This window comes from Diachasma alloeum, unplaced genomic scaffold (genome assembly GCF_001412515.2).
Source record: "Diachasma alloeum isolate Michigan unplaced genomic scaffold, Dall2.0 Dall_scaffold_00410, whole genome shotgun sequence".
Classification (NCBI taxonomy): Eukaryota; Metazoa; Arthropoda; class Insecta; order Hymenoptera; family Braconidae; genus Diachasma; species Diachasma alloeum.
Window position 1 is genome coordinate 78,776 of NW_021680549.1, and position 14,498 is coordinate 93,273.

At 36.4% G+C, this 14,498-nt stretch overlaps 1 protein-coding gene across 1 annotated transcript in view; it reads left to right on the forward strand.

Moving 5' to 3' along the window:
• The window catches only part of LOC107042076 (myrosinase 1), a 19,361-nt gene extending 5,567 nt beyond the window's left edge, over positions 1-13,794 (forward strand). The window contains exons 4-8 of the mRNA XM_015262946.1: positions 3,215-3,545; positions 8,778-8,925; positions 9,001-9,239; positions 9,328-9,474; positions 13,449-13,794. Coding sequence (XP_015118432.1) covers positions 3,215-3,545; positions 8,778-8,925; positions 9,001-9,239; positions 9,328-9,474; positions 13,449-13,563 — 980 coding nt within the window. The 3' untranslated portion in view covers positions 13,564-13,794. The remainder of the gene's footprint in view (positions 1-3,214; positions 3,546-8,777; positions 8,926-9,000; positions 9,240-9,327; positions 9,475-13,448) is intronic.
• Positions 13,795-14,498: the final 704 nt, after the last annotated feature.

Sequence of the window (14,498 nt, forward strand, 5' to 3'; positions counted from 1 at the left end):
GAGGTCCCGGGTTCGATTCCCGGCTAGGAAGTTACTAATTTTTTCTCTCAAAAAATTAAATTAAATTTTTGCCTAATGATGGAAGGCGGAGAAACCCTAGTGGAAAAACCTAAGGCAGAGGCGTAACACGCCTGATCGGAATTTCGGATCGGACTTGATCAGTTTCTGATCAAGACCTGAACAGAATTTCCACTCGGGTAGGTTTTTCCACTAGGGCCACTCGTATTAACATTTCCCCTTTTTCACACTTGTAACGTAATATACTATTTTCGTCTCGTCCCGCGACATCATTAAAACCAAATTAAATCAATTTATTCAATTGTTTTTATTCTCAACATTACGAAAACTAATGTCTGAATTTCAGACGTCTTTGTAGACAATTTTCAAACACTTTTGGGACGATTTTGTAGACACTTTTGAGACATTGAAGTGTGTCGGAATCAATGGAGGTATTTTAATTTCAGATGTCTAAAATTGAAACCAAAATGTCTGAAATTAAGATATAGATATCAGTTTCAGACACAAGCGGTATTTGAAATTTTCAAACATCAGTTAGATTTTCAGACACTTTTAAAAATTCAGAAGTTTTTTGCCGTCTGCCATCTTAAATTCAGATGGTTGTCAGACACCTAATATTTGCAATGGATGAGGCAACTTTTCAGACATGAGAAGTATCTTAAAAATTAATGTTTGAATGAACTTTGCCGTCTGAATCAGGTGAGTTATCTTAATAGTGAAATATTAGAATCGCTCATAAATAATTGAATTTCAGACACAGAAAATATCTAAAAATAAATACCTGAAATTTTTCAGACACAAAAAATGTCTACCAACATTTTCAGACAGAAACGGTGGTTGAAATTTTAAGACATTACTCAGATTTTCAGACACTTTTGAAGATTCAGACGTTTTTTACCATCTGACATCTTAAATTCAGATAGCTGTCAGACACCTGGTTTTTGTAGTGAAATCCAGAATATTTTGATACCAAAACTACTGCAGTTGATTTGAGAAGGGCTTTTCTTGGTGTGAACCAATTCTCTCTCCTCCTTAGGACAAGTATAATGCCTTCACCAAACCGTTTGTTTCTCAGTGAAAAATATTTTTTCTGATCCATTTTCGAGCCATGAATTTCGTGAACAAACTTCCCAGAAAACTTTTTTTTCTTAGTGTATATTTATTCAATATGAAAGTCTCGTCATTTATCAGATACTTCTATCGCTTCATGACATAATGTACTATTTTCGCTCATATAATTGCAATCCTCGCGTTCGGCTCGGGCTGCAAACTCATATTCGCCAGAAAAGTTTTTTTCGACCTGATGACGAAATATACTAGTTCGTCACAGGATCGAAATGTACTATTGTAATATTAGATAGCTTTTGTGTCATATTGGACTCGCTAAATAACGTTGAAGGCGCTGTTTTCCTAAACATGGTCGCTCTAAACGCTCATATACGAGCATATTCGGGGTCGAATAGCCGATTGAATCAGCCAAGCCTCGGTCTAGAATTGCCATGCCACTATTATCAACAGTTTATCGGTTGCTTCAGGAAGAATCAGCCGAAGAATATAAATTAAATTTTTTTAAATGTATTAATTAATTTTTTTAATTATTAAAAATATGTATTCGGTGGGTCACGGGTGCCGATCATCGGTCGACGGCTGACAACCAATATCGGTTCAATATTATCAAACCAACAGCTACCCGAGTGGAATTTCCGGTTAGGTCTTGATCAAGTTTGGATCAGGTTAGACCTGACCACTGATCAGGTATTGATCAAATTGACGGATCCGGTCTTGATCAAGTCAACTGTATGAAAACTGGATGACCTGTCTGTCAATATCAATAACAATTATCAATAATAATTAATCCAAAACAAAAGATAATTCAATTCTTTCACCGTAGACCGCCTCTCTTGATGAATCTTTACTGTTATTACCTCTGAAAAAGCTTATTATTTTTTTACCGATGCTGGGGATCGAACCGTAAGGGGATGCCCTAACTACTACGCTATCGCGCTATATTACTATTGAGTAAACTATACATGGCCTATATGATTTGTATCGGGGTATTCGTTGAATTTACGATTATTCCTGATCTCGCGGATGTGCGTGTGTATTCTGAGAGATAGAATATGTTCAATTGAATTTTTATTTGTTTCATTAATGAATAATAATAATGATAATAACAATAACACTAATAAATAAATAGATATTTGGTGATTTTTTCTGAAGATCATTTGCGTGTAAGTTTGATACTCCTCTAATACGTAATTACATCATCATCATCCCTCCCTTCTGTACATTTGAGAAGGGCTGGCTGTTAATTAAATTGATTAATTGAATTAAATTAATTCAATTTAATTTATTTTAATTATAGTATAATAGTCCTTTTTAAAGATTGAAAATAATTATTGATAATGGTTGATAAAACTTAATTTGAATAGTATAATAATAGTTAATTAAATTATCCGAAAAACTTATTAAAATTAATGTCAGGTGGACCGGATCTGAATCTGATCATTTTCAATGCAATTGACTCCGTTCAAATACCGATCAAAGACATCAAATCGGAATTTGATCAAATTGGGGTCAGGCAGCCGACCTCAGGATGAGATCGTGCCTACCTGATCAGAACTTGATCTGAATCATCCTGCAGTTTTTCGGATCCGATCTACTGGATCAAAACTTGGTCAGGTTCTCATCAGGCATCATCTGATCATGTCTATCTGATCAGAACTTGATCTGAACCCGTCTGTAGTTTTTCGGATTCGATCTGCTGGATCAGAACTTGGTCAGGTTCTCATCAGGAATCACCGAATCAGTCGAACCTTACAAAAATCTGATGAAGTTCTGATCGTGCTTCAGGGGGGCCTGAAGCAATTTCCACTCGGTTAGCCGAGTCCGAGTCTGGGCCAAGACCGATTGAGGATCGGCACCTAAGCATCGGCAACTCGGCTCTTAGTACTGGCCCGATCTTGGCCCGTTTGACTTTTCGTCGCCAAAATACAATACTCCGGCCGGAAAACAAAAAGCCTAAAGTTTAGTGCCATTGTGTATGTGAGCGCCTATTTCTTATTTGGCGAGCCCTAAAAAACATTGATATACTTGCGTGGGATAGATAATTTTTCGCGTTTTGATAACCACTACGCGAATCATTGTCCATCAGATTCAACAATAATCTTTTCTTTTTAATTATCCACCACTGAAGCATACCGGAATCGCTATCTTTGCGCACACAATTTACTAAAAGCACATGCACGTACTTATCATATTTATGATGAGGAATTCCGGGCAATTCAAAAAGGCAAAATTGGATTGGCCGTTAATAGTGGATACTATTTTCCGAAATCGAAGGATGATACAGAAAGTGCGGACATTGCATTTGCTTTTGAAGGAGGATGGATACTGAATCCGATATTCTCGACAAATGGAGATTATCCAGAGGTAATGAAGAGGAGGATTGCAGAGAACAGCAAAGCGGAAGGATTGACTCACTCCAGATTACCAGAATTTTCTCCTCAGTGGATCGATTACATAAAGTGAGTTTGCATTTTAAATATCTTATAAAATTGATAATCAGCAGTACTTTTTCGATATACACCGACAGAGAGACAAATTTGTAGAAAAGACTATACACGGAAAAAAATATCCTCGAATGTGATATGTCATATTCTGGAATCAGGAATATGTGTATTCCTGAATGCGTCAATCCTTAATCCATTACATTCTGGATTCCGGAATAATATTCAGTAATCCGGAATACTTTATCTAATACATTGCACCCGTGGGTCCGGAGGGCGAGGAGCACTCAGGAAAGTATTTTCATACATTCGTGCTCCGATTGGAAATTGGAAGTTTTGCAAATGATTAGTGGGCTTTAAGGGGTAATGTGTCGTATTTTCGGACATTCTTTCGGGAGTTTTGAATTATTATTGCCACCAGCAACCTTCTGAATAGTTTGACGTTACTAGGAGGCCATTGAGCTTTCCACTCTGAGGATTGCTCCACTAAACAAACGAAATTAGATATTACCAAGTATGAAATATCGCCATGATCATCGATCAAATGGGAGTCAGCGTGAGTTCTAAAAATTATTCGTAGTAGTTTAAAGAATCTTCCCATTTACTTCACTTTTGTAAATTTTTGACTGGAGGATTTTCTAATTTACTTCTATACTTCTAATTTTTGTTTTCCATCCATAAAAAATTGTAGCAGGGATTGTGCCGTTTGCCGAAATTTTCCTTTTGAATGGAAACATTGTACCCATCAAAATCCGAAATTAGCCCGGTGGCTTGGCGCAGTGGGTAAGTTCGTTGCCTCCCATGCAAACGGTTCCGAGTTCAAATCCCGGCCGGGTAGAATGGTGCGATCTAACCATTTAAAGTCTTCATCATCATCGCAGTATACCCTAACCGGGTCGAAGCGATGTAAAATAACGATAAAAAAAAATCCGAAATTTCCAATGTTTTGTGTCAGGATAACTAATTTTGGTCTCAGAAGTTCCAATATGTTATTTTTAGGCCATGTCCGGATATATGTATGTATATGTGTATGTAACTGATAGTTTTTCGATGATAGCTGAAAAAATATTGTCATTATTTATTATTATAAAAATATTGTTGCATAATTGTTTAAATGAATCCAATTGTGATAAAAAACTAGTGGATAATTGCATTTTCTGTATATGGGTACAGTTTATGTTGCTAGCAAATTAGCAATACGTTTCCGAGTGGATTCTCTATTTTTGAAATTTATTACTCTTATTGTTTATTGTTTTGAATAGTGACACCCATATGACTCTTATGATCCCTATATTACCCTTTCATGAGCCCATAGAACCCCCATATGACCCTTGACTGCATATCACTCCATATAATCCCGCATGACTTTCATATGACTCTCGTATGAGCTGATGCGATCCTTGTATGACCCCATAACATCATATGACTCCATATGACCCCATATGACCTCCATATAACCCCATATGACCTCCATATAACCCTATATGAGCATATGGGTACATGAACCAGTCTGACCCCCCCATGACCCCGTGTGACCCCCATATAATGTCATATTACTCCAATATTACCTCATACAGCCCCTATATGAACCTCATATGAATCCATATCACTTCATATAACCCCATAGGAGCCCATATGAATCTCATATTACCACATATGACTTCCATATGACTCCCGTATAGAACCCCATGCGATCGTCATATGACCCTGTATGATCCCATATGAGCCTATTATGACACTATATGACCTCAGATAATTTCCAAATGTCCTCATATAACTCCCATATGACCTTCATATGACGTAAAGCCTCATATTGCTACTACGCAACTTAATAAATAGTTATGCTGTTTTCATCACCTTTGCACTTCATCGAGAAAGCATCAAAACAATCCTTTCGAGCCATGATTTCATTGATATTGTTGTACCCAGCGTGGGGGGTACTTATAATTATAGTAGGTTCTAGGCTTAAAGGGATAAATCCCACCAATGATTTATCGGCATTTAAATATGAGAATTTATTACATGATTATAACTAGTGTGTCATCAGACTGATTACAAAGAGTTTACGACTTTTGTACGTGTCGGAGTCCAATTCAGGTCTCATCTATGCAGACCCAACCGTCTCTTAAATAATACAGTGATTGTTTACATTTCATCACTCGGTCAGCATAATCCAGTTACACTGGCAAGTGTCATGCTGCCAATGCTGTGTGTCCACATACTCAACAATAACGCAATTGACCAAATCTGGGGCGTAACAATATGACTGTTAATTTTTACAGTTTATCATGAAAAAAACGAAAAAAAAAAAAATCTCACGAACTATATGCTGTAGCTCAACTGTGATAGATGTGATCTGCATCATATTCTAATAAAATCAAGAGGCTATCAATACAAATTTTTTAAGCCATGATTCATTTCATTCTGATAACAATTCTTGGACTAAGCGTCGAAAAATCGATTCTTGAAAAAATACCAATATTTCACAAACTCTATGAATAATTCAACTTTAATTGATGTCGATGAATAGAGCCTATTAACGTCTATATCCATGGAAAAATTCATGAAACTTTATTAAGCTCCTATAAAGAAGATTGCAAAAAAAAATTGAAAAAAAGTACACACATACACTGAGAGAAAAATATGATTCTTCTGACTATATTCCATCACCATCGAATTATAGTCAAAAAGTCCTCAACAATTTTTCATGGGTTACGGTGACTATGGCCAGAGAAGTAATTACTACAATGGAATATAGTCATTGCAACTATTTTATAGTTCCACTCACGATATATTGGTCGTGGGTACTTTTGAACTTTGGTTAGTTTAACTGGATTTTGATTTGGAAAAATTACGCTTGTGAAGTTTCTATAATGTTATGTGCCGCATACAAAAAAAAAATCGTATCGTTCACCAAAACTGCCTCAACTATTTTCTTATTGTAAATCGAACTTCAGATTTTTCTCTCAGTGTATACATACATACATATAGACACTACCTAAAAATCACATATTTAGAATTTTTAGACCATATTTAGTTACTTTGACACAAAAATTTGGAAACTTAATTTCGAACGATTATGAAGCTTTCATTCGGCAGCAAAAATAAGAAAAAATGAAAACAAAATATTCGTCCTAATGTCATCTTACCCGAGTTCAATCATGAGATTGATTGCATCATCTATTGTTGAAGAAATTTATTTTGTAACTCATATTCAGGGAAGGTAGAAAATTTTAACATTGGAAAAATGTTAGCTTTCAACGGTGAAGCAATGTTGGCTACCAATGTTGGGGCAATGTTGAATTCAATGTATCATTTAACCCGTTACGTACGGGGTCGATGCATGGCATCGACCCATGCGAATGTGAACGCTAGTTTTCAAAATTGATTATTCCTAAATCTATGAAGAATAACTTGATCAGACAAACAAAATTGGAAACCGGAATACTGTGGCCTCAATTACATACCGGTTTCATAATTTGCCATTCATTAGAAATAATCGAATTCGAGTCGTATTGAGCACACAGTACGCTTGGTAATAGAAGGGCCCCGTCCCTGAAGGATTAATGAATTGATTTAAAATACATGGTCATAGAAATTAAATTCTGAACTAAATCGCTAATTTATTAGCAAAAATATATTGACTATGTTATGACAAACACAATTTCCCAGTTGTTTTTCTCTCATTGTACGTGTAAAATGTTATTTCAGGGGAACATTTGATTATTTGGGTCTCAATCATTACGTGCCGGCGATGATCGAACCAGCGAATAAGACTGCNTTTTTTTTTTCAATCGGCCGGTTCTGGGACCACAATTAATTCATTTATTATTTATTTTTCGCCGAATTTATTAATCCAGTGAGCAATTTGTTGATTTGTAACTATTGTGAGTCCGTGAACCAGGCAAGAGTGAAACATGGTCACCTGGACCGTGGTCCTTATCAGGTTCACGGAGAGAAAGGTAAAAATTACGGAACTCACAATTCGTTCACCGATTACGGAATCGACTCAGAAAATTCAAGTGACCGTATCGTAATTTTTCACAAGAGGTTCAAGTAAAAGTTCGTCACGCTCTGGAATAATTCCGTAACAGTTTCGTAAAATTTCCTACAACCACACNCTATAAAGAAGATTGCAAAAAAAAATTGAAAAAAAGTACACACATACACTGAGAGAAAAATATGATTCTTCTGACTATATTCCATCACCATCGAATTATAGTCAAAAAGTCCTCAACAATTTTTCATGGGTTACGGTGACTATGGCCAGAGAAGTAATTACTACAATGGAATATAGTCATTGCAACTATTTTATAGTTCCACTCACGATATATTGGTCGTGGGTACTTTTGAACTTTGGTTAGTTTAACTGGATTTTGATTTGGAAAAATTACGCTTGTGAAGTTTCTATAATGTTATGTGCCGCATACAAAAAAAAAATCGTATCGTTCACCAAAACTGCCTCAACTATTTTCTTATTGTAAATCGAACTTCAGATTTTTCTCTCAGTGTATACATACATACATATAGACACTACCTAAAAATCACATATTTAGAATTTTTAGACCATATTTAGTTACTTTGACACAAAAATTTGGAAACTTAATTTCGAACGATTATGAAGCTTTCATTCGGCAGCAAAAATAAGAAAAAATGAAAACAAAATATTCGTCCTAATGTCATCTTACCCGAGTTCAATCATGAGATTGATTGCATCATCTATTGTTGAAGAAATTTATTTTGTAACTCATATTCAGGGAAGGTAGAAAATTTTAACATTGGAAAAATGTTAGCTTTCAACGGTGAAGCAATGTTGGCTACCAATGTTGGGGCAATGTTGAATTCAATGTATCATTTAACCCGTTACGTACGGGGTCGATGCATGGCATCGACCCATGCGAATGTGAACGCTAGTTTTCAAAATTGATTATTCCTAAATCTATGAAGAATAACTTGATCAGACAAACAAAATTGGAAACCGGAATACTGTGGCCTCAATTACATACCGGTTTCATAATTTGCCATTCATTAGAAATAATCGAATTCGAGTCGTATTGAGCACACAGTACGCTTGGTAATAGAAGGGCCCCGTCCCTGAAGGATTAATGAATTGATTTAAAATACATGGTCATAGAAATTAAATTCTGAACTAAATCGCTAATTTATTAGCAAAAATATATTGACTATGTTATGACAAACACAATTTCCCAGTTGTTTTTCTCTCATTGTACGTGTAAAATGTTATTTCAGGGGAACATTTGATTATTTGGGTCTCAATCATTACGTGCCGGCGATGATCGAACCAGCGAATAAGACTGCTGATGGAAGATGGTATGATGATATAGGTGTCATTTACACGAATCATTCTAAATGGAAAACTACTTCCATGGGATTTGGGGTAACGAAACATCTTCAAAGCATTGTTTATTAAGAATTTCGGATTAGAACGGATAGGATTATTCCTTATTTCTAGGTGTACCCCAAAGGTATAGGGGGGGTCTTGCGGAAGATAACAAAAACGTTCAATAATCCCACAATCTACATTTTGGAAAATGGCGCCAGCCTCCGGTCAGGCGTCATTGATGTGGATAGAGTTGAATATTTTTATTCATACATGAAGGAAGTGCTATTGGCCATTCGTGATGGATGTGATGTCAGAGCATATACTGCATGGAGTCTGTTGGATAATTTCCAATGGTTCTGGGGATATTCGTGAGTTGATGAAAACTTCATCCAGTTTATTAGGTGCAATATTACTTTCTTCAAATATTTCTGGATACATATTTTGTTATACTTTTAGGTTACGCTATGGAATCGTTTCCGTAGATTTTAAAGATTCTAACAGAAGAAGAACTCCGAAACTGTCTAGCTATTGGTTAAAAACGGTTATACACGAAAGAAAGTTACTGCCATACAATCAAATCATCTTGAATATTGTAAAATTAGGGTAAGTATTTTTGAAACGTGAGAGTGACATCACTTGTTCAGGTACCAGGAATATATCATGGAAAACTTTCTCTTTCCTCGGTTCGCCCAATCAGAGCCCACTATTCGAAGTCTCGTGATACCTTCACGTCGGTTTTATTTTGACAATTCCCTCAATTCTGATTTCGACCAATCAGTAGTTGATATTATTGTAGATTCAGTTCAATACTATCATTTTAGTGGGAGTATCATTGATATACACTAAATAAATGACCAGTTTCAAGAATGACAAGGTGGTCGAGTGGATAGGGTACAGAACTATAATACTAACCGAAAAGTACGAATGTCAGGTCCCGCTCCGAGTGTTTTTTTTTTTTCGTTTTTTTTTTTTCAATCGGCCGGTTCTGGGACCACAATTAATTCATTTATTATTTATTTTTCGCCGAATTTATTAATCCAGTGAGCAATTTGTTGATTTGTAACTATTGTGAGTCCGTGAACCAGGCAAGAGTGAAACATGGTCACCTGGACCGTGGTCCTTATCAGGTTCACGGAGAGAAAGGTAAAAATTACGGAACTCACAATTCGTTCACCGATTACGGAATCGACTCAGAAAATTCAAGTGACCGTATCGTAATTTTTCACAAGAGGTTCAAGTAAAAGTTCGTCACGCTCTGGAATAATTCCGTAACAGTTTCGTAAAATTTCCTACAACCACACTTTGCTCCGGAATTACGGAAAAGATACGTAATTTTTATTGAATATTTCTCTCCGTGTTTGGAAATCAGGTCCTGATTATGCTTTGCGTTCGTGTGTAAATTGCATTTCCCATCACGCCCTGATGTGATAACCTTAACCGGACCGGATCTTTTCTACGCGCACAGCAGACCAGGGCCTGGCCAGTCAAATATTAAAATTTCTATTCGGGTTTTTCTACTTGGTCGGCAGATTTTGTGCTTCACCCAAGGTCACCAAAGATACTTGGGACAAGTAGTTGCCGAACTTTATACAAGGAAACTTCCTTCAAGTACCATTTGGTACTGGTGAAAAGTACTTTTTTTGGTAATGTAAGGGAGGGTGGGGCAAAACGGACCAAGCGGGCAAAACGGACCGCAGGGCAAAACGGATCCTCACCCGAGTGGAAATTCCGGTCAGGTCTTGATCGAGTTTGGATCAGGTTAGACCTGACCACTGATCAGGTATTGATCAAGTTGATGGATCCGGTCTTGATCAGGCATGTTACGCCTCTGAACAATCCGGATTTGATCAGGACGAATGGATCAGAACTTGATCAACTCAACTGTATGAAAACCGGATGACTTGTCTGTCAGTATCAATAACAATTATCAATGATAATTAATCCAAAACAAAAGATAATTCAATTCTTTCACCATAGGCCGCCTCTCTTAATGAATCTCTACTGATATTACCTCTGAAAAAGCTTATTATTTTTTTACCGATGCTGGGGATTGAATCGTAAGGGGATGCCCTAACTACTATGCTATCACATTATATTACTATTGAGTAAACTATACATTGCCTATATGATTTGTATCGGAGTATTCGTTGAATTTACGATTATTCCTGATCTCGCAGAGGTGTGTGTGTATTCTCAGAGATAAAATATGTTCAATTAAATTTTTATTTATTTCATTAATGAATAATAATAATGATAATAACAATAACACTAATAAATAAATAGATATTTGGTGATTTTTTCTCAAGATCATTTGCGTGTACGTTTGATACTCCTCTGATACGTATTTACGGCATCATCATCCCTCTCTTCTGTATATTTAAGAAGGGTTGGCTGTTAATTAAATTGATTAATTTAATTAAATTCATTAAATTGAATTAATTTAATTTATAGTATAATGTTTTTTTTTAAAGATTGAAAATAATTATTGATAATGGTTGATAAAACTTAATTTGAATAGTATAATAATGGTTAATTAAATTATCCGAAAAACTTATTAAGATTAGTGTCAGGTANGGAGTATCATTGATATACACTAAATAAATGACCAGTTTCAAGAATGACAAGGTGGTCGAGTGGATAGGGTACAGAACTATAATACTAACCGAAAAGTACGAATGTCAGGTCCCGCTCCGAGTGTTTTTTTTTTTTCGTTTTTTTTTTTTTCAATCGGCCGGTTCTGGGACCACAATTAATTCATTTATTATTTATTTTTCGCCGAATTTATTAATCCAGTGAGCAATTTGTTGATTTGTAACTATTGTGAGTCCGTGAACCAGGCAAGAGTGAAACATGGTCACCTGGACCGTGGTCCTTATCAGGTTCACGGAGAGAAAGNTTGAATAGTATAATAATGGTTAATTAAATTATCCGAAAAACTTATTAAGATTAGTGTCAGGTAGATCGGATCTGAATCTGATCATTTTCTCTTCAATTGACCCCGTTCAAATGCCGATCAAAGACATCAAATCCGAATTTCATCAAATTGGGGTCAGGCAGCCGACCTCAGGGTGTGATCGTGCTTACCTGATCAGAACTTGATCTGAATCATCCTGCAGTTTTTCGGATTCGATCTACTGGATCAAAACTTGGACAAGTTCTCATCAGGCATCATCTGATCATCTCTACCTGATCAGAACTTGATCTGAATCATCCTGCAGTTTTTCGGATTCGATCTACTGGATCAAAACTTGGACAAGTTCTCATCAGGCATCATCTGATCATCTCTACCTGATCAGAACTTGATCTGAATCATCCTGCAGTTTTTCGGATTCGATCTACTGGATCAAAACTTGGACAAGTTCTCATCAGGCATCATCTGATCATCTCTACCTGATCAGAACTTGATCTGAATCATCCTGCAGTTTTTCGGATTCGATCTACTGGATCAAAACTTGGACAAGTTCTCATCAGGCATCATCTGATCATCTCTACCTGATCAGAACTTGATCTGAATCATCCTGCAGTTTTTCGGATTCGATCTACTGGATCAAAACTTGGACAAGTTCTCATCAGGCATCATCTGATCATCTCTACCTGATCAGAACTTGATCTGAACCCGCCTGTAGTTTTTCGGATCCGATCTGCTGGATCCGAACTTGATCAAGTTCTCATCAGGAATCACCGGATCAGTCGAACCTTGCAAAAACCTGATCAAGTTCTGATCGTGCTTCAGGTGAGCCTGAAGCAATTTCCACTCGGGCAGGGCAAAACGGACCACTGACAGAAAATTGATAATTTTTGTTTTTGCTTCCGAATGGAGCAAATTGGAAGTCATTTGTGGTTTGAGATGATTAGCAAATCTGTTCAAATTGCGATTCAACGACACTTGTTGTCTATAAACCGCCTGTGACGGTTACGATCCAAGAAACTCACTTTTTATGCAACACATTCAGAGTTCCTGATTTGAAGGGAAGAAAAAAAAACAAAAATTGTGGACCGTTTTGCCCTTTCGGTCCGTTTTTACCCTACCCTCTCCTACATCGAAATTTCTCGCGTGCATCGACGATTTTTTTCGAACAAAAAATAGGAGAATAACAGTTTATACCTTGTTGTTTTCGATATTTCTCTGAGTGTTGAAATTAATTTATCGTCAAATTAAATCGCATAAATGCCAATTCTAAGAGTATAAATCTATTCCGGTGAAAATACCATGCAGATATTATTAACACTTCCATGATGCGTTAATAATTTAATCATAGGTGAATATGGCAATAAGGGCGGGATCATGAGCCACCGCAGTGTTTCCGTAGAAGCAGCGCCCCGGAGGTGTATCCGCCTCATACTTTATACTTTCTTTTTTGAAAAGACATTTAACCCGTAAAAAGTAATAACATCCGTCCCATATGAATAGGTTTCTCCCCACCATGCAGTCTCGCGGATAGAACGCAAGGTTCCCTCTCCAGTTTTGCTTGGGGCATTATCAGACGTATCAGTTCGCTACCGGTTTATTCATCTTACTATTAATTAACTCAAATTTTATTCATTTCTAGAAACTCTTTATGATTTAATTTTTTCAGTACCCCGAAGTACATCAATGGTGTTGCAGGTCATTCGTCACATGGTCATTGTGCTATTTCAGCGTGTCTTTCTTTCATATTTGTTTTATCCATTACACATGGGAATCTGATATGAGGTGATTCAAGGATGATTTCATAATTGTATTATCCAAAACAATAGATTATGTTAAAACAGATGATGTATTTTCTATGTAAACTATGTAATTTCATCATACCAGTAAAGTTGACCTCATATTCATGGCCTTGTACTGCTTAACAAACGAAAGATTATAAATGTTCGATCTAGTAATCAATAAATAAAGGTGTCAGATAGCTTTACGGCCAGAAGGACATAATGTCAATTGAAGGTAGACTTTATTCTTGAGGACTGGTTAAGCCCCGCATGACCCTTGAGGTACTTAGCCGTAATACTCAGCGCCTGGACTAGACCTAAAGTGAGCCTCGTTGATGGCCTTATGAGTCACCATTTCAGCCTAATATCAACAATGAGAATCTAGCTGGCTGAGACCTGAGCTACTACGCCTTGGCAACCTATGGAGTTCATCAAAGGTGGTTTCCACCGTGAGTTTTGGAAAATTTTATCTGGGTAGATCATCGGGAGATTATCAAGGCAGCCACGTTCCCGATAAGATAGAATAAACCTGATCGGGAAATGATCCGGTCATCGTCAAGTTGTCCTGACAATTGAACGCTGTGTAAAATATCAAGTTTGATATAAAGTTGCAGACTGTTTTTTTTTATTTCACTAAAATTTATCACTAATTCAAATTTATCATTTAAACTGATCAATGGACAATAATTTTATGAAACTGTAACATTTTAGTATTTCTCGGATTTTAATGTAAGCAACTGTAGTTTATGTTGCTTTCTTACGTCAAATTGTAGCCAAACACTCGCAATGTGAGATTAGTGAGTCTCCCATTCAAAATAACGCGACGGAAAGAGACGTTTTGTAGTATGTTTCGAAAAATTTAGTCAGTTTTGCTCTAGCAGTCTGTCAAGACCCGTGAAAAATTTCTACCATCCAATACTAATATTCAATCTTAACCG